The sequence below is a fragment of the Erinaceus europaeus genome, chromosome 9 (assembly GCF_950295315.1).
Source record: "Erinaceus europaeus chromosome 9, mEriEur2.1, whole genome shotgun sequence".
NCBI classification, from domain to species: domain Eukaryota; kingdom Metazoa; phylum Chordata; class Mammalia; order Eulipotyphla; family Erinaceidae; genus Erinaceus; species Erinaceus europaeus.
In genome coordinates, this window is record NC_080170.1 from 15,134,373 (window position 1) to 15,160,908 (window position 26,536).

A 26,536-nucleotide genomic window follows, 5' to 3' on the forward strand; every position below is an offset into this window, starting at 1 on the left:
CTTCCTAGTGCAGGCATTGAGTCCCAGCAATAACCCTAGAGGAAAAAAGAAAAAATAGTAAAAATAAGTATATGGGTTTTAAAGCATTATATTATCACACATAACTAAAAAGTGAAAATTTAACTTAAATGAGTAAGGTGAGGGAGATAGCAAAGTCGCTATACAGAGAGAGAGGCTCCAGGGTCTCAGAGTCAGTCCCTTACACCAACATAACCTAGAGTTGAGCAGTGCTCTGGGGAAAAAAAAAGGATAGATCAAATAAATGATTTTAAATTTTATGAGAACAATGTTGACTACCAGAAGGAAGGACATATATATAGGACTTTGGTAGTGGTTGTGCTGAACTACACACACACATATGTGGATACGAAAATATGCCCCTAGAAATGTTATAGTTTTTTTCTGTTTCATTCTTCATTTTTAATTTTATTAATGATACAATGTTGATTTACAGAGTTATGAGAAAACATGATATAATTCTCCATCATTCCCACCATCAGAATTCTGTGTCCCCCTTCCCTTCATTGGAAACTGCAGATCTCATCCCTATAATTATCTATTTTTATATATTTGCCCATTTTTCCTATGGTCTTGCCTTCTCTTCCTTTCTAAGTCACACCTACACCCACGACTACTTCCGACTATCCTTCCTTTCTTCGTCTGATTTGAGATTCAGAGTCGTGTGTTCATCTACCCCTAACATTTCTTCCCCTCTGGGAGTATGGACCAAAATACTTTTGGGGTGCAGAAGGTCAGAGATCTGACTTCTGTAATTGATTCTCCATTGGACATGGGCATTGGCAAGTCAATCTATACCCCCAGCCTGTTTCTATCTTTCCCTAGTAGGGTAGGGCTCTGGAAAGGTGAGGTTCCGGGACACACTGGTGAGATTGCCTGCCCAAGGAAGTCAAGATGGAATCATAGTAGCATCTAAACTTGGCAGGTTAAAAAAAAAAAGTAAGATATAAAGCAGGACAAAAATCTTTAATAAACAGATGCCAAATAGTAGGAATAGAGTAGATGAGAAGAGGGATCTTAGAGTGGTAAGAAGCTAGGAAGTCTATTTTAGGTATGTTTCTAGGAGGCCCATGGCTTTAGTAATTTTTGCATGATTGACTGCTAACATGCAGGTAGACTAAAAATATTGTCTGGGAAGGTATCAGAGTTGATAGTAGGGCTAGAAAGCTAGATTAAGGCAGAGAATAGTTCCCAAACTTGAAGAAAATACAATACATACAATTGACTCTTTATCACCATGATCTCATGTATTTAGCATATAAGTCTGTGTAGCCTCCGAGTCCCTTGCAGTCTGAGCTCACAGACATGGTCACAGCTGGGAATATTCTAGACTGCACTCACTTCTATATTCCTCAAGAACTTAGATGCGAAAAAATTCTATATAGAGCTTTGTCAATTTGAATCCATTCTATGAAAGATGATATATTGCTTCTAGATGTGACCAATCCCAGGGCTGCAGGCTAGCCTGAATATTCAAGCATCTGTCAGTTTCTGTATGTCTTATGGTAATGATGAGAACAGGGGTGATAACTGGGGTGGGGAGGAGGGTTGCCTCACTGGAGCCTGGAGGCTCAGGACAGGCAGCTGGAGAACTTTCTCCTTACTCTGAACAGTTCCCAGTGTCTACACAGCTCCTGTTACCTTTCCCCTCCTTCTCAGATCTTGGGGGAAACATTTTTCCATGGGAAGGCAATTTATGATTTTCCTCTGAATGACAGGATATGACAGAGACTTCCTCATTTTGTTCTGTCCATCTCAGTATTTATAGCAAATAGCAGGAGAAGCCAAGAGTGACTGGAGGTGGGAGGTGGGTGGGTGAGCTGTCACAGATGAGCCAGTCCCCTCCACTCAATTACCTGCCAGTGTCTGGGGGACCTTAACCTCCGTGGCCAGAGCACTCTTGCCCTTACAACTCCTCTGCAGAGGAGCTGGGATCCTAGGACTCCTCTCAGTTGTGGAACCCTCAAGCTACCTGCCAGGTAAGTGGTTCCTCCTCATCCTTCAGAAACAGAAATCCAAGAATGACAGTGGGAAGCTTTGGGGATGCATTGGTACCGTCGCACCTGCTACAAGATGGGGTAACCAAGGGGGGCCAAGGGAGGGCTGCCTGCTCAGGTAGTGGTCTCTGAAGGACAGGCTTCTGGTCTCTCCCATTGCCCCCTCAGCCACTGAAGTACTCACTTGGGGTTCTCTTTTTGGATGGTCCATCTCCCTAAAGAAACTGAGGGCAGAAACCCTCTTGTGAGACCACTGAAATCAAACTGGGGAAGCACCAGTTGGCAACCTGTGGAGGGCACTGCACTGGAGCAGGTACTGGAAGCAGAGGGATGGTGGTCAAAGAACAAACAAAAACTCTGCCTGTGGGCCACTGATCAGGACACTGGGGAGGGTGAGTGGGGCGGGTCAAGGCATGCTGAATTTACACAGCCCAAGTTCACAAGGGAGCAAAAACAAAGTTCATCTTTAAAGAGAGTCTTGGGGGCTTGGAGGTGGAGCACCAGGTTAAGTGCACATAGTACTAAGCATGAGGATCCACTCAAGGATGCTGGTTCAAGCCACCGGCTCCCCTCCTGCAGGGGAGATGCTTCAGAAGAGGTGAAGCAAATCAGCAGGTGTCTCTCTGTCTCTCCCTTTCTATCTCCCTTCCTCTCTCAATTTCTCTCTGTCTTATCTAATAAAATGGGGGGGGGAGGGAGGCCACCAGGAGCAGTGGATTCGTAGTGCCAGAACCCAGCCGCAGCAATAAGCTTGGAGGCAAGAGTCTTAAAACTGAGTCTAAGAGACTGGAAATCAGAGAGCACTAGGTAATGTTTAGGAACTGGAGATGCAGGAAGAGAAACTGGAGTGGGGTTGGAGTGAAGCCAGGGACAAAATGAGAAGGAGAAAGGGAGGTGGAGGGTGGAGCACTTCTTGGGCATCAGTGTGCAAAGCCCTTATTCTTCCCAGCATGTCTCCAGGAGAGAGAGAAAGACAGAGCATCTCAGAGACTTCTGGGAGAGCAGGGACAGTATTCCCACCAGCAAAGCTCAGAGCCAGCCCCGGGGCCCGTTTCCATCCATCCTTCCTTCACTGAGTCCTCCTCTCACCAAAGCAGCTCGTGTGTGTGATCTCACATCTAACTGCCAAAACCTCCCCACCCAAAGCACAGTCTCACTCAGGCAGTACTTCCCTTCCTGGGGGTACTTGCATGCCAGGCAGGTCCAAAGTCTTTCAACTACAGAGCAACATCAGAAAATAGAGATCTTTGGGCAGCAAAGTGGGGAAGAAAGTGAATAACAGAAATTACAGGACTCTGTAGGGAGGGGACACGAAGGCTTGCTAGGCCCTCTATATCCCTTCGGAAAGCCACCTGACCATCTCCATCTGACAGAAGACTTTCAAGGCTGTGTGCCAGCATGTTAGCAGCAAAGGGGCCCAGGGCCTGTGCCTTTTGCCCAACAAGCTTCTACTGATGGGGGCTGTAGGAACCCAGTTCTGGCTTCTTTTTTTGAGGATTTTGTTATTCGTCAGCTGGTTGACTGGTTGGTTGGTTCAGTGAGTGACACCTGAGGACTCAGGTTGCTTCTTCAGTGCCTGTGGGAGGATGTCAGTGAGGAGGATGTGGACAAGAGGACCTAACAGAGGTCTCAGATTGGGAGACAAGAGGGATGAATGAGGGTGCAAGTGGCATAGCTGGTGAGGACTGCACTCCAGTGTGTATGGGGGGAATCCCCATACCAGTACCTCCTGTCTGGAGAGGGGAAGGGAGATAGAACGGGAGCAAGTTACTTGCTTTCTTGTGCCATGGTGTCTTTGCTTTCAGTTAGTACTTAGTAGTACTAATAAGGCTTCATATATAACCATTTGAAACACAGAAAGCACTCGGCATGTGCTGGTCTTTATTACTCTATGTGTGAGTGAAAACACTTGCGTGTTTAGATGTCTACAGTCCCCTCCCCTGAGTACAATAACCCTGCCACCTCCGGGGTGGAAATCACACAACAGGACATACAGTCTTTACAATAATCCCAGGGTCTGGAAGACACTGGCCATCCCCTGGGAGAGGGCAGTGTCCCTTCCCCAGAGAAATGGGAGCACATGCTTCTTCCTATGAGTTGCCCTCACCCCACCCTAGTGTGGAGTCTGTTCAGTGCCCCAGTGGTGGCTCAGGAAGGACCCAGTTTGACATCTAACGCCCATCTAGACTTGTTCTTCAGCAAGCACAGGGTCACCTAGCAGTCCTGCCTGGAAGCAGGACTGGAGGAAGATGCCCAGATGTGGTGGGAGCTGGCAGGCAGCTGCCAGGCACGGTCCCTTCTGGAAGATCAGAACTCTGTATTTGTTCTTCTGTTTCATGGACCTGATGTTCTAGGGCAAAGGGAAGTGGAAGTGAGGTAGGACGGTGAAAGCACATCTGAGAGTCCTAACAGCTCTCCCTTTGTTTGGGGGAAGTCGCTGAAGCTCAACTGAGCCCCCACACAATGTTTGGTCCTATTTCTGGCTCTCAACAATACCAAGTTCAGAAGCTGCTTCCCCTGGGACCCTTGAGCCTGTCTCCTCACAGCAGCTCCATCAATCCCAGCAAGGCCAGTGGAGTCATTAGCAGTGTCTCCTGGTAAAATTAGAAGCAGTTCCCACATCTGGTTATGACTTAAAAGAAGACAGATTAAGGGCTAAGCAGTGGTGTACCTGGTTAAGCACACACATTACCATGCATGAAGACCAGGGTTCAAGCCCCCACTCCCCATCTGCTGGGCAGAAGGGTGGATAGCTTCACAAGCAGTGAAGGATGGCTTTAGGTGTCTCTCTTTCTCTTTCCTTCTCTATCTCCTTCGCCCCTCTCAATTTCTCTCTGTCCTATCAAAAATAAAAACAAAACAAAACAAAACAAAAAGGAAACATGGCTACCAGGAGTGGTAGACTCGTTGTACAGACTCTGAGCCCCAGTGTTAACTAACCCTGGTGGCAAAGAAAGAAAAGAAAGAGAGAGGGGTGAGGGTAGGGTAGGGTAGGGCAGGGCAGGGCAGAGCAGGGCAGGGTAGGGTAGAGTGAAAAACAGACAGATAGATGCTGGGGCTTGTGAGAACCAGACTGAGAATGGTCTGGGAGGTGGTGCAGTGGACAAAGCATTAGACTCTTAAGTGTGAGATCCTGAGTTCAATCCCTGGCAGCACATGTACCAGAGGGATAGCTAGTTCTTTCCCTCTGTCCTGTTTTTCTCATTAATAAATACAATTTTAAAAAAACAGGCTGAAAAAATAATGGAGACACCAACAGACCCTTATGCACAATAAGCTGAGTTCCAGCTCTCTGGCTTTTCTCTTGTCCCCTAGAAGGTGGCCCCACTGCAGAGATGGCGGACTGCTCAACCTCCCTGGACTCCTCCTCCCAGCGAGCATCCTTGCCTGGCAGGCTCTTCTTCCTCACCTTCTTCCTCCTCCTCCTCCTCCTGCAGCTTGGGGAGCAGAATTCAGGTAACTTGTGTGGTCTATAGGCCAAACAGCCAGAGTGAGAATGTACCTACTTCCACTCAACCTTCCTGCCAGGTGCTCCTGGCCTGAAATGTCTCATAGCCACATTCCACACCACACCACGTGCTAAGAAACAAGCTGTTCTTCTCAGTTAAATAGCTACAGTCCCTAGGCATCATTCAACCCTACCGAAGGGAGAGCTTTGGGATGGGGTTCAGCTGAGCTTCACTGATGGGCAAGTAGGTACATAGAAGCCAGAAAGAAGAGTGAGGACATGTAGGTGGGCAGGTAAAGCTCGCGCAAATGCGTTACTACAGAAACAGCAGCTCTTCATCAAGTGGGAAAAGAGCAGGTGGGTTGGGAGAATCAGGGACACATGGATACACTGAAAAAGATTGAAAAAGATAAGCAAATAACCATTCTCAGAAATTCAAATACCAAGGCAGGATTTAGCCCTTAGGTAAGACAAAAAAACAAGAAATAGGGGTCCCCGTGTATTATTCAAATGCCTTTTGCGATTACAGAAGCTGTCCCGGTATAGCAGAAAAACAGGAGAAGCAAATAGCTATTTCCCTCTTACAGAAGTTTCCCTCCTCAGTAGTCAGGTCTCTCACTCTTTCTCTTCTTAAAAAGAATCCTTAGCTCCCCACCTACAGGGGGGAAAGCTTTTTGAGTGGTGAAGCAGTGTTGCAGGTATCTCTCCTCTTTCTCCCTATCTCCTCTTCGCTCTCAATTTCTCTGTGTCTCTGTCTTATAATAAATAAAGAAAAAAAAATTTTAAGGATCCTTGACTTCATGTTTTTAAAAGAATGAAGCAAGTACTGCAGATGTCTCTCTGTCTCTTTCCCTCTCTTTCTTCCTCTCCCACCCCAATTTCTCTCTGTCTTATCAAATAAAGGAAAGAGGGAGAAAAGAAGAGAGGGAGAGGGAGAGGGAGAGGGAGAGGGAGAGGGAGAGGGAGAGGGAGAGGGAGAGGGAGAGGGAGAGGGAGAGGGAGAGGGAGAGGGAGAGGGAGAGATCACAACACCAAAACTTCTTTCAGTGCAGTGAAGACCAAGCTCAAGTCTGGGTCATTCATATGGCAAAACAGCACACTCTCCAAGTAAGCTATTTGGTCAGCCCTAGGTCTCTCTGAACATTTATAAGCAAATGTGTGCTTAGTCAAATCAGAGCAGAGTATACATATTTATGAAGCTCACTTTCTAAATAAAAAATTTCATTTCACATGTCCCCAATTTCTAGCTTCAGGGGGGAGCTGTATGAGCAGTGAAGCAGTGCTGCAGATGCCTCTCTTTCTTTCTTCTTCTCTGTCTCCCCCTTACCTCTCAATTTCTCTTGTTTCTATCCACAAATAAGTAAAATCTTCAAAAAAAATTTAATTTCATTGAATGTTCTACCCTCATTTGCCATTTTTCTTCCTTTTCTTTCTTTTTTTTTTTTTTTTTTTTTTACCAGAGCTGATCAGCTCTGGTTTATGGTAGTGCAGGGGATTGAACCTGAGACTTTGCAGCCTCAGGCTTGGCAGTCTATTTGCATAACCCTTATGGTGTCGACATCAGCCCCACCCTTATTTGTAAAGTTGCCCCCAAAGTAACAATTGTAGTTGGTTGGCTCACACCAGCAGTGAGTCCAGCACCCCACACTGAGTATTTGCAATGTCCTTGAGTCTTTTCTGGTGTGTTTACTTTTGCCATGGCAACTGTAGTTCAAAAAGCTGACCTGCTGTCCTCTGTCTTGCCTTCCCTGTTTGTACAACTTTTATTTGTCTCTATGCACTGCAAAGGGAAGTGATAAAACTTGCATTTGATGTTAGGAAAAGATAACTAGAAATCTCTGAAACCCAATTTTTTTCTACTGCTTTTTCTTTTTATATTTATAAAATAGAAATATTGGCAAGACTATAGGATAAAGGGGATACATTTCCACACAATTCCCACCACCATATCTCATCCTCTCCCTTGATAGCTTCCCTATTCTTTATCCCTCTGGGAGTATGGACCAAGGATCATTGTGAGTTGCAGAAGGTGGAAAGTCTGGCTTCTGTAATGCTTCTCCGCTGAACATGGGTGTTAGCAGGTCAATCCATATTCCCAGCCTGTCTCTCTTTCCCTAGTGGGGGCAGGGATATGGGGAGGCTGAGCTCCAAGATACATGGTGGGGTCTTCTGCCCCAGGAACTCAGGTTGGCATCATGGTAGTGTCTGGAAACTGGTGGCTGAAAAAGAGTTAAGACAAAATGCAGAAAAAAATTGTTGACTAATCATGAACCTAAAGGCAAGAATATTGCAGATGAAGATTGGGGTATCAGTTTTTGGAAGAAGCTAGTAGGTCTGTTTTATGTATATTCCAGAGGGCCCAAGACTTTACTAGTTTTTGCCTTCGCCTGACATCTAATATTCAGGTGGACCCAGATTGTTGTCTGGGGAGATGGTGTCATAGTTGGAAAAAGGGCCAAAAAGCTGGATCAGGGAAGAGAGTAGCTCCCAAATATGGGGAAAGTATATAAATATTGTTAACTGTAAACCCCACCGGTTGAAACTCAATTCTGTCAGGACCCAGAGAGAGGAGAGGAGAAAAGGAAAGATATTCAGAAGGAGTAATAGGTATAGGTGTGACTTAGCAAGAAAGAGAAGGAAGTACCATAGAAAAAGAATGGGCAAAAAATACATAGATAGATAAGCAGACAGACAGCTGTAAATAATAGTCAACCCATACATATCTGTGACCTTGGGAGAACCACTGCGGTTTCCAGTGGAGGGAATGGAGACACAGAACTCTGGTGGTGGGAACGGTGTGGAGTTGTACCCCTGCTATCTTGTAATTTTGTAAACTAATATTAAGTCATTAATAATAATAATAACTTGCATTTGAGGAGACCTGATTAGACCTTTGTTCCGGCTTCTCATCCTAGAAGAGTTCAAGGTGGTGGGCCCCGGGGAGCCCAAGCTGGCGCTCGTGGGGGAGCAGGTGGAGTTCTCGTGCCACCTGTCTCCGTACCAGGACGCCGAGCACATGGAGATCCTCTGGTTCCGGCACAGCATCGCCGACGTGGTGCACCTGTACCCCGAGCGGCGGGAACCCTCCGAGCTGCCCCTGGCGCAGTTCCGGAACAGGACCAAGCTGCTCAAAGACCAGCTTGTCGATGGCGCCGTCATCCTGCAGCTCCGCGGAGTCCTCCCCGCCGACCGCGGCCCTTATGGGTGTCGCTTCCTCTCCCCCAGCTTCTCTGGGGAGGCCGTGTGGGAGCTGGAGGTAGCAGGTGTGTGAGCCCACCAGGCCCCAGCAGGGGAGGTGGAAGGGAGGGGCCCTTGGAGATAGTCACTCTGAGTAGCTAGAGGACAGGAAATTCAATTTTTTTTTTTTAGAAATAAAACATGGGGGGCCGTGCAGTAGGTAGCGCAGTGGGTTAAGCACACATGACGCGAAGCACAAGGACCTGTTCAAGGATCCCGGTTTGAGCCCCTGGCTCCCCACCTGCAGGAAGGGTCACCTTACAAATGGTGAAACAGGTCTGCAGGTGCCTATCTTTTTCTCCCCTTCTCTGTCTTCCCCTCCTCTCTCCATTTCTCTCGGTCCTATCCAACAACAACAGCAATAACAACAATAACAAAAGAGACAAAAAGGGCAACAAAAATGGCACCAAATCCCTGAAAAAAAAAAATGGTGATAACCCTGAAAGAAAAAAAAAGAAAGAAAACATGGAAAACTCAGGAAAACATTGCTTTATTTAGTTATTTTCCAAGGAGAAAAGCATTTGACTGATCACTTAGATTTTTTTTTCTGTTCATATTTTAGTTGATATTAATAACCCTGTAAAATTGCCTTTCTCTTCCTCCTTCCTTCCTTTCTCCCTTTCCTTCCTTCCTTTTTTTTTCTTTCCCACCCTCTCCTTTCTCCTCCTTCCCTAATACAACACACCCAGTTCTAGTTTCACTTTCTGACCTTGTTTCTTAAGTTCCACCTGTATTTCTTTTTTATTTTCATATATATATATATACATATATACATATTTGATTGATTTAATTGTGATCGGCAGTTAAGTAATAGGTATAGGTGTGATTTAACAAGGAAGAGAAGGCAGGACCATAGGAAAAGAATGGGCAAATAAAGATGGTAGATAGAAAGATAGATAGATAGACAAGAAGGGTATAATTCCATGAATTTTTAAAGTTTTATTTATTTAATAAGAGATACTTGAAAGAGACAGAGAGAAAGACCAGAGCAATGTTCAATTCTGACTAATGCTGGTGCATTAGTGATTGAGCCTGGAATTTCAGAGCCTCAGGCTGAGAGTTTCTGATAGAACCACTGTGTGATTTCCTCAGCCTGTAATTTTTTTTTTTGACTATGAAGAAAGGGATGGGGAGCAGACAGGATGAGGAAGAAGTTCACTGAACCTGCATGCAAGAGGCCCTAATACAATCTTCAGCACCTCCATAAGCCAATGCTGTGCTATGCCCTGCTCAAACAAAAATTGTTTAAGAAAGATCCACTAGTGACCCAGAGGTGATACACCTGGCAGAGTGCGTATGTTTCCATGCACCAAAACTTGGGTTTACAAAGACCTTGGTTCAAGCCCCTAGTTCCCACCTGCAGGGGTAAATTCCTGAGCAATAGAGCAGTGCAGCAAGTGTCTGTCCCTCTCTGTTTCTGGAAAAGAGAGAGAGAGGAAGATGAAGAAAAGAAGGAGAAAAAAAGGAGAGAAAAAGGAAAAATGCCAAGTGGGAGTAGTAGAACAGTCATTTAGGCACCAAACCCCAATAATAACTCTGGTGGCAAAATTAATTAATTAGTTCCCAATAGGATATTGTTTGCAAAAAAAAAAAGGTATGAAAATGGTCATCTGCGATGAAAAGATCATCATTTTCACCCATAATTAAAGACAGATTAAAGTTCCACTGAGATACAAGTTAGTTTTACCTCAGTGTAACTTTAATCTGTCTTTAATTCTGTCCAGTGCTGTGTCCATTTCCCACAAGCCAACACTGATTTAGACGGGGTCACTGACAGTCATGTGGGTAGGGTGTGAGGCTCACAGGAGGAGTCATAGTTAGCGATGGATTACAGTGTCTGAAGATGGTGAAGGGTAGCATCAACTTCACATCCAGTTGCTGTTCTTCTCACTCTAGGGCTGGGCTCAGACCCTCACATCACCCTTGAGGGCTTCAAGGAGGGAGGTGTTCAGTTGAGGTGCTCTTCCAGTGGCTGGTACCCCAAGCCCCAGGTGCAGTGGAAAGACCACCAGGGACAGTGCCTGCCTCCAGAGACCGAACTCATCCTGGAGGATGCCCAGGGCCTGTTCAGTCTAGAGACATCTGTGGTCGTTCGCAGAGGAACCCACAGCAACGTCTCCTGCTCCATCCAGAACCCCCTGCTGGTGCAGAAGAAGGAGTTCTCAGTCCAGATTGCAGGTCAGTGAGGGCTGGTTCACCTTCCTCTGTATTCCTCTGTATCATGTTCTCGTTTCCAGTATCTTAAAGGCTTTTGTACTGGGGTAGTGTGGCTATGTGTGTGCAAGTGGGGAATAGGGAGGGTGTTGAACTTGACACCTAGAAAGACAGCAGCTTGACGACAAGGAACCGTCTAAGAGTACAAGTGACAATCTAAGCAGTAAGTGGGGGAAGCTCCAGAGAGCCAACATTATGTCCCAAAAGCCAGGCACAAAAACTCAGAAATTCTACTCTTTGTATATCATCAGATGAACCTTGTAGTCACAAACATTTACTAAATGCCCACAGTGTGCTCCAAACTCCTGCCTTCAAGCTATCGTTCCAGCAGGGAAGACAAAGCAGAGAGGGAATTACACAGGATGTATGTCAGCAGGTGTTAGGTGCCACAAAGAAAAGTGAAACAGGAAAGCATGTTGAGGAATGTGTGTGTGTGTGTGTGTGTATGTGTGTATGTGTGTGTGTGTGTTGGTGCATGGGAAGGAGTGGGTTAGTGGGTTAGGCAATGACTTGAAGGCAAGGCCTTTATCTGCAGTCAGTCTTCTCATGAGATTAAAGGATTTCATCATGTTCATGGCTCTAATTCTTTAATTCTTTTATGATCAGAATAAGCCTAACCTATGGTTCATATCCCACAATAGTTCAGAAAGATAATCTGTGGGTAGAGCATAGGGCAGACATGCATGAGGTCCCAAGTTTAATCCCCTGCACCTTTTATGGCAAAATGGAGTAGTGCTCTAGAACCTGCCTCATTCTCTCTCCCTCCATCCCTTCCTCCCTCTCTCCCTCCACCTCCCTCCCTCCATTTCTCTCTCATAAAACAAATATTGTTAAAAGAACTTAAAAAGGAAAACTAGTTCACCTTGTCTTAAACAATAACCTCTGTTGTGCATAGTTCACCTGAAATCCACAAGTGGCTGGCATGTGAGCTAGTCACCTTTATCAAAAGAAAAAAAGAATCTCACACCTCTACAGTACACATGTAGTTATGATGTGAAAGCAGGTGACTAAACTTCAGAAGACTCAGAGGTAAAGTCACTTTCCTTTTGATGCAGACAGAGAGAGATGATTCTGAGTTACTTAAGAACAACATTCCTGAGTTTCAAAACTGGCAGTGATTTATTTAGTGTTCAAAACAATCTATGCTCATCTCAGAGAGATGAACAAATAATGAACAGGTACTCTAAGAAACAGAAAGGAAAACAGAGGGATAAGGTCAAGGGTCACATGATAAGAGGCAATCATGAATCATGAACCATAATTAAATGCTGTGAAGGGGGCTGAGTGGTGGCACACCTGGTTGGATGCACATGCTACAATGTGCAGGGACCCAGGTTCGAGCCCCCTGGTCCTCACCTGTAGGAGGAAAGCTTTGCAAATGGTGAAGCAGGGCTGCAGGTGTCTCTCTTTCTCTCTCCCTCTCCCTTCCCTCTCTTATTTCTGACTGTTCCTATCCAATAAATTAAATAAAAAATTTTTTAAATGATATGTGCTATGAAAAATCAATTCACCCAACCTTTTCATACTAGATAATAAATGTGCACTATTAGGAAAGCTAAATCAAAGGCAAACTAGTACATATTAAGTGAAACTAACCAGACACAAAAGGTCTGATAGTGTGATCATGAGAGCCCTAAAGCAGACAATTAATGAGAGCCCTAAACATGAGAGCCCTAAAGCAGACAATTAATAAAGATGTGGATTAGAATATAGTTTGCCTTGGGCAGTGGAGGTAAAATGGGGTTAGTGCCTCATGGATGCAATAAGAGAAGATGGAGAGAGTTCTGGAGACTACTGATGGAAATGACTCATAACAAGATGAATGCACTTAATGCCCCTAAACTGAAGCCTTCAAGATCTTTAAAGGCTGAAGAGACAGCATAATGGTTATACAAAAAATCTTTTGTGCCTGAGGCACCAGAGGTCCTAGCTCAGTCCCCAGCACCACTACACACCAGAGCTGAGCAGCACTCTGACAAATAAGTAAATATATCATTAAGAGAGGCTGCAGGTTCAATCCCCAGCACCACCCTCTGGCAGTTGGAAAATACTCTGGTCTGTCTCTCTATCTCCTCTCATAATAAAATAAATAATTTTAAATGGTTGGAGTGGAAATGTTTGTGTTATGCATATTTTGCCACAATAAAGAAAAAAACATACATTGAAAAACTGCCCAGACTTGGGAGAGATAGTGTGTAGTGGTTATGTAAAATATATTTCATGCTTAAGGCACCAAAGATTCCAGGTTCAATCCTCAGCACCACCATTGGCCAGAATTTAGGGACAGCCAGACAAAAAATAAATAAGTACCATCCAGGTAGCATTTATGGAAGTGGCACGGTGGTAGAATACAGGACATACCAGCAAATAGTCTTATGCCAGTGATACTCTGATAATCTGATCTGGGCCTCTCTCTCTCTCTCTCTCTCTTTCTCATAAATAAGTAAACATTTTTAAGAAATTAAGACCACCGAGATAAAAACAAAAAAGTACCATTTTGTCATTATTTTCAACAAACACAAAGCTATCACACTGAATTACTACATCAAGAGTCTCCAAAGGTTGTTCTAGAGTTTGCCGTGAAGAAATCCGCCCATCCACATCTTGTTTGAGTGAGATCCTAGGAAGGTGGGACGTGGGATGGGATCTGTCACTCAAGCCCCATGTGGCTTCACTGTCAGTTCTTCCAAGGCTGTGATGAGAGTGTTTGTCTGCAAGAGGTGGGAGTCCTACGGTGACAATGAGAGCAGAGCCCAATCACTCACCAGGTTAAGACTGCAACAGAGTACACTGGATTCTCTGGTCCCGCAGAAGTTGACAGGCATGGGGAAACGTAACCAAAGGAGGGGCCTTGGGCACTGTGACCCTGAGCCTTCACTTTCGGACATTACCCCCTTCCCTGTGAATAAATCCAAGTCCTCCACTGTTCCTGGGTGGTTCTCAAGAGTTACACAGTCACTCTCGGGTTTTATAGATGACACTGGTCTACAAGGGGTCCACCATAGTGGGTTTTTTTTTATCTTTATTTATTGGATAGAGACAGCCAAAAATCAAGAGGGAAGGGGTGATAGAGAGGGAGAGAGACAGAAAGACAACTGCAACCCTCCTTCACCACTTGCAAAGCCTTCTTAGATGGGGGGCGGGGGGGCTTGAACCTAGGTCCTTGCGCATTGCAACCTTTGCACCACCACCTGGTCCCCCATCGAAGTCTTTTCACTAGCTGATGAGTGGAGCCTCCATGAAGACAGTTCCCTGTGGGGTGTTTTCCAGACGTGTTTTTACCTGGAAAGTCCCCCTGGAAGAGAGCTTTCATCGGGGCTCTGGTGACACTGCCGCTCCTCCTGGCTGTCCCCACCATGCTGGTGCTGTACTTCCTTCAGAAACAGCAGAGGTCCCAAGGTACCTGGGGTGGGCAGGGGATGTGACTGACTCTGGCGAGGCGAGGTGTGCAGGGAGGGTGTGGGGCACCACGATGGCTGTCCCATCCAGAGGTGAGGTTGGAAGGGGCCATGCATACTCAAACCCTGTCTCCTTCCTACTTCCTTTCAGAAAATTTGGAGAAGCAGGCGGAGAAGGATCAAGGTAAAGTAGGGGTGGGAGGTTGGGTAGGGAAGGATGGGGTGGGGGTGGGAGGGGAAAGGGGGTGGGCATTACCCTACACCCCATCTAATGCTTTCATATCCATAGGGTTTGGGACTAGGTTTATTTTTTTTCTTTTAATATTTTGTTTATTTATTTATTTATTGGATAGAAATGAAGTGAAATTGAGAGAGACAAGGGAGATGGAGAGAGACACCTGCAGCACTGCTCTACCACTTATGAAGCTTTCCCCTTGCAAGTGGGGACTGGGTGGTTTGAACCCAGGTCCTTGCACATTATAACATGTCTGCTGTACTAAGTGCATCACCACCTGGCCCTGGAACTAATTTTCTTCCCTGGGTTCCAAGAGCTGAGCACATTGGAGAAACGAAGCTTCCATGTTCACAGACCAAGTGAAAGTTTTCTTTTTCCTTTTGTTTCTTCTGCAGTGAAACTGGTGGCAGAGCTGGGTAAGTCCTGAGTGTCACTCCCAGTGGTCTGGTGGGTAGCCCAGCAGTGGGTGCTGTAAGAAGGGCTCAGTGATTCCAGGCTCCCATTGGAGTGATGGGCAGCAAAGGTCTCCTTCTAAGTCCTTCCCCTGCACACATATTCCACACACACACACACACATTCTCTGCCTCCAGATAATGAGCTCCTGCCAAGAGTTTTGACCTGTTTAGCTACAATCCCACTGCGAACTGGATAACTTCTTTTTAATGCAGATCTCACCAGGAAGGATAGTGCCTCCCTTTTCTACCAAAGTGAGAGCAATTTATGGAATTCATTTTTCTCCATTGTTTAACTCAATATCTTGAAACCATGGAGTGTGTCCGTTTATACAGAGGAGGGGAGAAAGATACAAAGGAATGGGGGTGGAGAAGGCCATTGTGAGGGTGGGTGTGGGAAGGGAGACCTGGAGATTCACTTTGCCTGACCCAATAAAACTCCAGGCAAAATCTGAGGGTGAAGAAGCTTGTCTGATAGTCTGTTAGTCTTCACAGTCCTACATGTCACTGAGATCAAAGAACGCCCCGCTCTTGCAGCCCACTGGTCCTCTTGACCTCAGGCAGCCAAATAGCCATGATAGTGGCTTACTAACTAACACTACAGTTCAGAATAAAGTAGAAAATTGCCTCTTCCAGGAGCATTTACTCTGAAAGAGATTATGGGATGGACAGGTTAGCAAAATGCATTTATAGGGCCAGGCAGTGGCGCACCAGGTTAAGCACAAATAGTACTAAGCGCAAGGGCCTGTGCAAGGATCTGGGTTCAAGCCCCTAGCTCTCCATCTGCAGAGGGGACACTTCATAGGCAGTGAAGCAGGTCTGCAAGTGTCTATCTTTTTCTCTCCCTTTCTGTCTTCCCCTCATCTCTCAATTTCTGTCTGTCAGCCAATAAAAATGAAAAAAAAGAGGGAGTCAGACTGTAGTGCAGCAGATTAAGCACAGGTGGCACAAAGTGCAGGGACCGGCATAAGGATCCCTGTTCGAGCTCCTGGCTCCCCACCTGCAGGGGGGTCGCTTCACAAGCGGTGAAGCAGGTCTGCAGGTGTCTATCTTCCTCTCCCCCTCTCTGTCTTCTCCTCCTCTCCTCATTTCTCTCTGTCCTATCCACCAACAATGACATCAATAACAATAAAACAACAAGGGCAACAAAAAGGGAATAAATAAATATTTAAAATTTTTTTTTAATTTTAAAAATGAAAAAAGAGAGAAAAAAATGCATGTATAATGGTGAAATGTCAGTGCCCTTGATAATCAGCCAGGGGAAATCATTAAAAGTAGTGACCGTCCAGGGCCTGGTGGTGGCACACCTGGTTGAGCACATGTTACAGTGCACAAAGCCCCAGGTTTGAGCCCCCGGTCCCCACTTCAGGGGGAAAGCTTCTCGAGTGGTGAAGCAGGGCTGCAGGTCTCTCTGTCTCTTTTCTTCTCTATCACACCCTTCCCTCTCAATTTCTGTCTCTATAAAATAAAGATAATTAAAAAAATTTAATGTGATGACATTCCAATCATTTAAGCAATGTACTCAGCCAGTAACCCTAAGGGTTTACAGCAGTTACTGCCTGAGCTTATGAAGCACTTCCTCTCCATGAAAACTTGTGGTTTCAGGACAAATAACTAGTGGCTTCTCCAGATCACACCTGAGCCCTGGGAAGAGGCCCCTCCAGACCCAAGGCCTTCCCAGCCCTGTGCAGATCTCTTCCACAGAGCAAATAGGATGAAGTTTAAGAGTCCTGCAGATGGGTTTTGCAGAGACAAAATGAGATTGGTGTGAGCAGCAGTTTCAGACTGAGAAACTCTTGCCAGTGTCTCTTCTCGGCCAACCATGGGTGCTTCCACTCACCACAAAGACTGATGATCTCTCTGTGATTTCTACTTACAGAGAAACTGCAGAAGGAACTTGGTAAGCAGTGTATTAGATTTATTTCTTCTTGCCTGTATTTTAGCATCTGGCTGTCCATGTATGTTCTTCTCATCTCCCAGCCTGGAGTGATACCCAGCCTGACTCCCTGCTGACTGTGTGGGTGGTGAGAGGGAGAGGGTCAGGAAGCACTTGATAGCAGGGAGTCTGCAGGAACCCCATGTTCTTTTTTTAAATCTTTTTTATTTAAGAAAGGATTAATTAACAAAACCATAGGGTAGGAGGGGTACAATTCCACACAATTCCACAACCCAAATCTATATCCCACCCCCTCCCCTGATAGCTTTCCCATTCTCTATCCCTCTGGGAGCATGGACCCAGGGTCATTGTGGGTTGCAGAAGGTAGAAGGTGTGGCTTCTGTAATTGCTTCCCCGCTGAACATGGGCGTTGACTGGTCAGTCCATACTCCCAGTCTGCCTCTCTCTTCCCCTAGTAGGGTGTGTCTCTGGGGAATCTGAGCTCCAGGACACATTGGTGGGGTCTTCAGTCCAGGGAAGCCTGGCCGGCATCCTGATGACATCTGGCACCTGGTGACTGAAAAGAAAGTTAACATACGAAGCCAAACAAATTGTTGAGCAATCATGGACCCAAAGCTTGGGATAGTGGAGAGGAAGTGTTAGGGGGGTACTCACTGCAAACTCTAGTGTACTTCTGCTTTCAGGTATATATTTTGCAGTAGTGTGAACATATGCTCTCTCTCACAGAAACTGGTGTATATCTAGGTTTTGGGACTTTGTTAGAAAGTGAACCACCGGGAGTCGGGCTGTAGCACAGCGGGTTAAGCGCAGGTGGCGCAAAGCACAAGGACCGGCATAAGGATCCCGGTTCAAGCCCCGGCTCCCCACCTGCAAGGGGAGTCACTTCACAGGTGGTGAAGCAGGTCTTCAGGTGTCTGTCTTTCTCTCCTCCTCTCTGTCTTCCCCTCCTCTCTCCATTTCTCTCTGTCCTATCCAACAATGACGACAACAACAATAATAATAACTACAACAATAAAACAACAAGGGCAACAAAAGGGAATAAATAAAATAAAATAAAATAAGAAAGTGAGCCACCTGAGATGGAATCAGAGTATGCTATGAAAGGAAAGGTCTCACCCGAGTAATGAAGCTGAAGGGTTGTCATTCCACACGTGAAGTCGCTGGACACAGTCTGAAGTGAAGCATGTTGAGGTGACAATCATTGCGTTGGTTAGGTTGTGATCTGCAGATGCAATATTATTTGGTATGGATTGGGAGACGCATACGGGAAAGTGGGCCCTATCCAAGGGTTCCAGGACTGGGGGAAGTAGAGGCTCTATAGTGGAGATGTGAGGTTCCTGCTGTCTTAGGGTTCCAAAAGACAATCGATAGTTAATGTTATCATCACATTATTTGGTAATTGGGTTAACTTTGAAAAGTCCTTTTGTTATGGTTTGCTGTACAGTACCCAGTATCTTGTATATAGCTCTGCTATTGGTTGCTTCTGATCTACTTGGTCTAGGCTTTTGAGAGAGTCTGCATATCAATTATACAGCCTATATATTAAAAAGATTCAGTTTGTGTTTTGAAAAACTTTGAGACATACAATTAATTTTCCTCCTCTCATATTAATTAACTAGTGATTTATATAACTACATTTTACTAGGAGTGTACATAAACACCATTCCCACCACCAAAAGACTGTGACCCATCCCTCCCACCCACTCCCACCCCCCACTGGCCCAGGAAGCTGCATGTCTACCCCTCACCACAGGGTTTTTACTCTGGTGGCCTACTTACAGTTTGGTCAGGTCCTGCTTTTAGTTTCCCTTTCAGATCTTCTTCCTCAACTTCTGTTGATGAGTGGGATCATCCCATACTCATCTTTATCTTTCTGACTTAGCTCACTTAACATAATTCCTTCTAGCTCTGTCCAAGATGGGTCAGAGAAGGTGGGTTCATTGTTCTTGATAGCTGCATAGTATTCCATTGTGTATATATACCACAGCTTTCTCAGCCACTCATCTGTTGTTGGGCACCTGGGTTGCTTCCAGGTTTTAGCTATGAATTGTGCTGCTATGAACATAGGAGTACACACCTCTTTTTGGTTGGGTGTTATGGAGTCCTTGGGGTATAACCCCAGGAGAGGAATTACTGGATCATATGGAAGGTCCATGTCTAGCCTTGTGAGAGTTTTCCAGACTGCTCTCCACAGAGGCTGGACCAATTTACATTCCCACCAGCAATGTAAAAGGATTCCTCTGTCCCCACAACCTCTCCAGCATTTGTTGCTGCTGTCCTTTTGGATGTATGCTATTCTTACAGGAGTGAGGTGATATCTCAATGTTGTCTTAATTTGCATTTCTCTGACAATCAGTGACCTAGAGCAGTTTTTCATATGTTTGTTAGCCTTTTGGATCTCCTCTGTAGTGAATGTTTTGTTCATATCCTCTGCCCATTTTTGGATGGGGTCATTTGCTTTTTTGGTGCTATGGAACCCCATGTTCTAATTCACTTTTTTCTTGGCTGCTCTAGAATGGAGAAGGGCTGAAGGCCAGGCTGGTGAGTGAACCCCATTTCCATGTTACACCTCAACAAACTCTTGCTCTGACTAATCAACCACATATCCTTCTGGTGTATTCCACAGCCTCACATAGCATGCTTTAGTTCATGTCACTTAGTAGAGGTTATATGGGAATTTTACTTTCATTTTTATTTGTATGTTATCCTGAGGTACAAACATACTGTAAACCATTGATTCCGATCCAGGTTACACATGAGAATCACCTAGACTCCTAGTGCTCGTCCTCAATGACTCTGACTCATGGGTGTGGAGTGGGTATGCCATCCCATATCCCATATGCAAATATGTCTCTGTTTATCTCCTTTCATCCTTCCATAAAGCAGTCTACATGAATCTATTCTGTGAGAATTTTTGCTGGTGCTTATTTAGCTCCTATGTCTAGAAAGGACTGTTGGCCTGCATGTTCATTACTTTGAGTACTTTAAAATGTAAGTTCTCTGGAAGTAAAACTATGTCCTGACAGAACCTGGCATTTTATATGAAGGGGTTCTTAAAATACCACCATGTAGTGTGCATTGGTTATTCCTCTCTGCTTATAGCAAGATATTCCAAGAAAGAAGTCTGTTCGGACAGGAATTGGATGATTCCCGAACAGAGATGAAAGATAACTCAGTTCTGTTAAGGAAAATTCTCTGCTTGTGGACCCTAATCTAAGTTGACTCAAGCCCAGCAGGGTTGGAAAAATTCAATTGCTTCTTTCCCTCCAAGCAAGAAAGTATTCAGTTCTTGATTTTTCTCATGCATCATCCATTAAAATTTCCTCTTCCAAAAAATAGCAGTTACACAGATGTAAAATGTTAGATGAAAGATGATGTCTCCTACCTAAGCCTGTTTTTAATTTCAATGGACTCAAGATAGTTGTGACTAAATGAAGGACAGGTCTTATACAGACATAAATAAGTTAGCTTGGACTGTGATTATTAGTACATAGAATTGTCTGGAAGTAAACGGAAAACTTACTAAATATTTTAGAGAAATTATGTTGCCAGCAAAACAACAAACTTTAGAAATCTGCAAAAAAATAAATTGATTAAAAAGCAAGTTCCCGGGAGTCGGGCAGTGGTGCAAAGAGCAAGGACTGGCTTAAGGATCCCGGTTCCAGCCCCCAGCTGCAGGGAAGTCACTTCACAAGTGGTGAAGCAGGTCTGCAGGTGTCTCTCTTTCTCTCCCCCTCTCTGTCTTCCCCTCCTCTCTCCATTTCTCTCTGTCCTATCCAACAACAACAACATCAATAAAAACTACAACAATAAAACAACAAGGGCAACAAAAGGAAATAAATAAATAAATATTTTTTAAAAAGCAAGTTCCCTTCTATCTCTATTTCCATTTTAAAATGAAAGGACCTTTTCAAATAAAATGTAGAATAAAATTATGAAGTTCCTAGAAAAGCTCCAAAAGAAGCTTTACATGGATTTCTCTAATCTATAGATCAGTTGAGGGCACACTGACATCTTTATATAGAATTGGGTTAATCTGTGCTCTGCCTACATGTTTTCAAAATTCCACCAGCTATTTTTTTTTAATTTATAAAAAGGAAACATTGACTAAACCATAGGATAAGAGGGGTACAATTCCCACCACCAGCACTCCATATCCCATCCCATCCCCTGATAGCTTTCCTATTCTTTATTCCTCTGGGAGTATGGACCCAAGATCATTGTGGGTTGCAGAAGGTGGGAGGTCTGGCTTCTGTAATTGCTTCCCCGCTGAACATGGGCATTGACAGGTTGATCCATACTGCCAGCCTGTCTTTCTCTTTCCCTAGTGGGAAAGGGCTCTGGGGAAGCAGAGCTCCAGGACACATTGGTGGGGTTGTCTGTCCATGGAAGTCTGGTCGGCATCATGCTAGTATCTGGTGGTTGAAAAGAGAGTTAACATACAAAGCCAAAAAAATTGTTGACCAATCATGGACCTAAAGGCTGGAATAGTGCTGATGAAGAGCTGGGAGGTCTTCCATTTTGTAGACAGCTAGTAGGCTTATTTTAGCTATATTCCAAAGGGCCTGTGGCTATACTAGTTTTTGGTTTTTTTCCCCTGAGCCTGAAATCTGATATGCAGGTGGATCCAAGTTATTGTCTGGGGAGATGATATCATAGCTGGAAAAGGAACAAAAAGCTATATCAGGGAAGAGAGTAGCTCCTTAATATGGGAAAGAGGTATAAATATTGTTGACTGTACATCCTACCAATTTGATTTGGTCTGGGGCCCATATCAGCTTAGGAGCCTATATGACCTCTGTATCGCTGTAGATCTGAGCTCACATTCTGTGGTCATGAGTAGGAATGTTCCAAGCTTCCCCACTATCAGGACCCATCTTCCTCAGGTGTAGCATAGAGTATATTGTCCATCCTCCCTTCAGAGGATGGAACATTCTCTATCATTGTTGATCCAAGTTGAGGGCAAGGTCCTATGGGGGCCTTTCGGGGTATCTCTCTCTCTCTGGTGGGGTGGTCTCCAGGGGAAAGGTAACAGGCTGGTTCTTTCTCGCTCATGACAGGGGTGACACGAAGTAAAAGACACCAGGGGACTCTTAGTGTGCCTAGAATCTGAGTCCGTTTATTAGCAAAGTGGACATGAGTTAAATAGAAAAGCAATGGAGGTAATTATTGTTGAAATATGTCAGAAATTACAGGTTTCTTAACAGTCAGCATGCCCCTAAGGTAGCGGGCTGGTATGACAGGAATTGATGAGATACAAGACAGTTATTCTCCATGACACAAGCAACTTAATTATCCAAAGGTATTTGAGAGAAGCATAGGGGTTAAACCCGTAGGGTGAGACAGAGAGAAGATGAATATCAAAAAGCCATATAGTTTGGAATTTCTCTTGTCTGGGGTCTGAGGTGTGTGATGAAGTGTGTGATAAGGTGTGTTCTTCTGTGATCAGAAGGTGACTTTGAATAAGTGAATCTGTGGCCATGTGACCTGCAGTTAATAGAGGGAAGTATTGGAGTTTCTGTGGGCCTGAGAGTCAAGAAGGAAAGAACCAAGTCTCAGTTTCCCCCCTTAAGCTCACCTCGGTTGAGAGAGTCTTACCAAGAGGTTATCTTCTCAGACCTCCATCCAAGGATGGGGGTGGTTCTCCCTAAGCTCTATCAGGCTTACACATGGTCCCAACAGGGGCCCACAAAGTGATCTATTTTGTTGTTCCTGTTAGAGATGACCGGTAACAATGGAGAGAGGGATTTATTTGAGGTCTAGGCCCATCATGTCTGTTTGGGAATCTCAGGACTCCCTGAATAGGGCCCCAGCTCACCAGCTATTTTGATGCAAAACCAGAGTTGAAAGTCTCTGGAACACTAAAAACTTCTATTACTTTTGCAGTTTTGTGAGTTGGTGAATGCTTGTTGAAAAACTAAATAGAAATTCATCCAAAATGGCTCACACTAGAAGGGGAGGCAAGACAAGTTATCTAGAGAGCAGTTTAGCACAGGTGTCATGTTCAGCTGAATCTCCCAGGGACTGAGCCTGGCGGGCAGAGACGGAGGATTCATTTCCATCCTTCAGGGCACCTTGCCACTTACACTGGTCCTGTACCCACATTCTCTGTCCCACCTTTTGCAGCACAATCTCAACCTGCATGCAGCTTTGGAATAACCCAGCACCAGCACCAACCCCTTACTCAGCCCCAAATCCCCAGGCAAATGCCATGGTGGACCTAGACCCATGTGGACCCCACTGTGGGGATGGAGTTTGATATATGGGTATCCCTCATGCATCCTGGACCTCCTCCAAGATTCTAGAATTATCGATTCAGTTATCTGAGCCTGTGTTTCTTTTCTTTTTGGTTTCAGAGTGGAGAGAAGCCCAACAGTATGCAGGTAACTGAAGCCAGGGAACTGGGGCTTGTGATTCAGCTTGACTGGATCTGAACCAGAAGGGAGGTGGAGATATCTGAGATTGGAGGAAGGGTCTGTCCAGGGGCCAAGTGTGGGCCCTGCAGAAACAGACACACAAGCACCCTTGCACACACAGCATATACTGCATGCACCTGCATGCGCGCACATGCAAATAGACACCCCTGCATGTGTCTGTGTGACACACAGAATGAGACTTGTTTTATTTTGTTTTGTTTTGTTTCCATCTGGCAGGAAGTCTCCTAGGTAGATCCTGCTGGCAGGAGAGAACAGTGTTTATAAGGAACCTCTCAGATCATCTGACAGAGGGGTCCCGAGGGGGTGCCCATTCATCAGATGGGTGTGTTGGAGTATATAAAACACTGGATCAGATGATCTCAGAAGATGAAATTCATAAAATTTGGAGCAGGGGAGACAGCGTAATGGTTATGCAAAAGCCTTTCATGCCTGAGGCTGTGGAGTCCCAGGTTCAATTCCCTGCACTACAAGAAGCCAAAGCTGAGCAGTGCTGTGGTTAAAACAAAGAAAAGAGAAGAAAAGAAAGCAAAAGAAAACAAAAGAAAAGAAAGGGGAGAGGAGATAGCATAATGTTTATGCAAAATGACTTTGATACCTTAAAGGCTCTTAAGTCCCAGGTTCAGTTCTCCACACAACCATAAGCCAGAGCTGAGTACTGCTCTAGCAAAAATAAATAAATAAATAAATAAATAAATAAATGCCTTTTAAAAGAAAAAAATATATGTACATAGTAACCATATTTTATCAAAGCACTGCTTCACTATGGTTTATGGTGGTATAGGGAATTGAACCTAGGACTTCAGAGCCTCAGGAATAAAATACATTCTTTTGCATAACCATTATACTATCTCCCCAGTCCTTCTCATTACTTTTTAATATTTTTTTTCTAATTCATAAATTCATGCAAGCCAAAGGCCCAGAGCTCTATTGATTAGAGGGAGGTTAACATAAAATTTAGGACTGATGACTCTGGAGCGACTTGTACCCCACTTTAACGTCCAGGGGGAGTGCGGTAGTGAGGGTGGGAAGGGTGTTAACCATTGCACCACCTGCTCCACGAGCAGAAAGAGAGGGTTGCCAGTGAGGTGGGCAGAGCCCAGAAGCATCCCCTGCGGGCACTAACCATCGCCTCTGTGCAGTGGACTTGACCCTGGACCCGGCCACCGCACACCCTAGCCTGGAGGTCTCGCAGGACCTCAAGAGCGTGTCCTCCCGCGCTGTGACGGCGGAGACAAGCCCGGGCCCCCGGCTGGCCGAGCCCGAGCGCTTCCAGGAGCAGACGTGCGTGCTGAGCAGCCAGAGCTTCTCTACCGGCCGCCACTACTGGGAGGTGGACGTGGGCCGCCGCAGCCGCTGGTTCCTGGGCGCCTGCCTGGAGGCGGTGTCACGCTCGGGGCGCGCGCGGCTGAGCCCCGCGGCGGGTTACTGGGTGCTGGGGCTGTGGAACGGCTGCGAGTACTTCGTGCTGGAGCCGCGGCGCCTGGCGCTCAGCCTGCGGGTGCCGCCCCGCCGGGTGGCCCTGTTTCTAGACTGCGACGCCGGCAAGCTGAGCTTCTTCAACGCCACGGACGGCTCGCACATCTTCACCTTCACCGACTCCTTCTCTGGCCCGCTCTGCGCCTACTTCAGGCCCCGCGCCCACGACGGCGGCCCGCACCCCGACCCGCTCACCATCTGCCCGCTGCCGGCGAGGGGCGCGCGGGGCCCCGAGGAGAACGAGCGCGACTTCTGGCTGCAGCCCTACGAGTCCCTGGAGCCCACGCTCGGCCAGTGGTGAGGGCTGGCCGTGGGGTGGGTGGCTCCCGGGGGCACCTGGCCCCAGCTTTGCTCCCTCTAAGGGGAGAAATGCATCGGAAATCTGCACCAAAATGCCAGCAACTAAAGACACCATCAGACAGGAGACTAAGACAGGAACTTTACGTGTGTGTGTGTGTGTGTGTGTGTGTGTGTGTGTACATATTGCATGTACATGCACATATTTTTCAGACAAAGAGGCAATTTCAAAGTTTGTATATTGTATATTCTAGATTGCAAGACTGAGAAAGTAAAGTAAATTGCTAGCTGAGTGGCTGAGTAAGTTGTGGTCTCTATACACAAAGGAATACTACTCAGCTATTAAAAATGGTGAACTCAACCTTCTTCACCTCATCTTGGATGGAGCTTGAAGGAATTATGTCAAGAGAGATCAGCCAGAAAGAGAAGGATGAACATGGGATGATCCCACTCATAGACAAAAGTTAAAAAAAAAAGAAGAACAGAAGGGAAAACACAAAGTAGAACTTGGACTGGATTTTTGCATCAAAGTAAAGGACTCTGGGGTAAGGGGAGAAAGTTCAGGTCCTGGAACATGATGGCTGAGGAGGAGCTAGGTGGGGGGTTAGAGTGTTATATGGAAAACTAAGAAATGTTACACATGTACAAACTACTGTATTTCACTGTTGACTGTAACCTTTAATTCCCTAATAAAGAAATATATATATATATATATTACTACCTCTATCTTTTACTATCCCTTATCCATTGCTTCCCCTATGTTACAGACAATGTAACAGCAGAAACATTTACCCTCAGCAGAGAGTCAAGAGCCATTCCAGAAATGTGAAGAGAACAGTTTACTTAATATTAATGGGCCACAGAAAGAGCTCATGCTCTGAAAGAATTCTGTGCCCCAAACAAAGGGAAGGTACAGTTTATACAGACTCCTTGACTGGGCAGAAAAAGCACTGGTAAATCTGGGACACCTTGCACCATAAGTACAAATGTGTTAATTAAAAAAAAAATGATAGCAGGAAGTTGGGCAGTAGTGCAGCAGGTTAAACACACATGGTGCTAAGCTCAAGGATGGGCGTAAGGATCCCGGTTCAAGCCCTGACTCCCCACCTGCAGGGGAGTCACTTCACAAGCAGTGAAGCAGGTCTGCAGGTGTCTATCTTTCTCTCCCCCTCTCTGTCTTCCCCTCCTCTCTCCATTTCTCTCTGTCCTATCCAACAATGATGACATCAATAACAACAATAACAATAATAACTACAACAATAAAACAGCAAGGGCAACAAAAGGGAATAAATAAAATAATTTTTTTTTTAATTTTAATGATAGCATACTAAAGAAACATAGGAACTAGGTTAACGTGACTCAGCAGACAAGTTATGGGGCAGTTTGAAAGTTACTGTGGATAGTGTGAGAATTGATGGTGATGAAGGGGC

At 45.4% G+C, this 26,536-nt stretch overlaps 1 protein-coding gene across 6 annotated transcripts; it reads left to right on the forward strand.

The window, feature by feature from the left end:
* Window positions 1-1,808: 1,808 nt before the first annotated feature.
* BTNL9 (butyrophilin like 9) lies at window positions 1,809-25,807 on the forward strand. Of its 6 annotated transcripts, none has more exons than XM_060197371.1 (11): window positions 1,809-1,997; window positions 5,331-5,471; window positions 8,379-8,726; window positions 10,597-10,878; window positions 14,185-14,313; window positions 14,464-14,496; window positions 14,943-14,963; window positions 16,879-16,899; window positions 19,411-19,437; window positions 23,253-23,279; window positions 24,473-25,807. In XM_060197371.1, exons 2-11 carry the CDS (start codon window positions 5,351-5,353, stop codon window positions 25,108-25,110), a joined length of 1,647 nt encoding a protein of 548 aa, XP_060053354.1. In that variant the 5' UTR covers window positions 1,809-1,997; window positions 5,331-5,350; the 3' UTR covers window positions 25,111-25,807. The 6 variants fall into 6 exon arrangements, with proteins under 6 accessions (XP_060053354.1, XP_060053355.1, XP_060053359.1 ...); XM_060197372.1 differs by having other exon boundaries at window positions 5,334-5,471; XM_060197376.1 differs by lacking the exon at window positions 24,473-25,807 and adding an exon at window positions 23,550-24,465.
* Window positions 25,808-26,536: the final 729 nt, after the last annotated feature.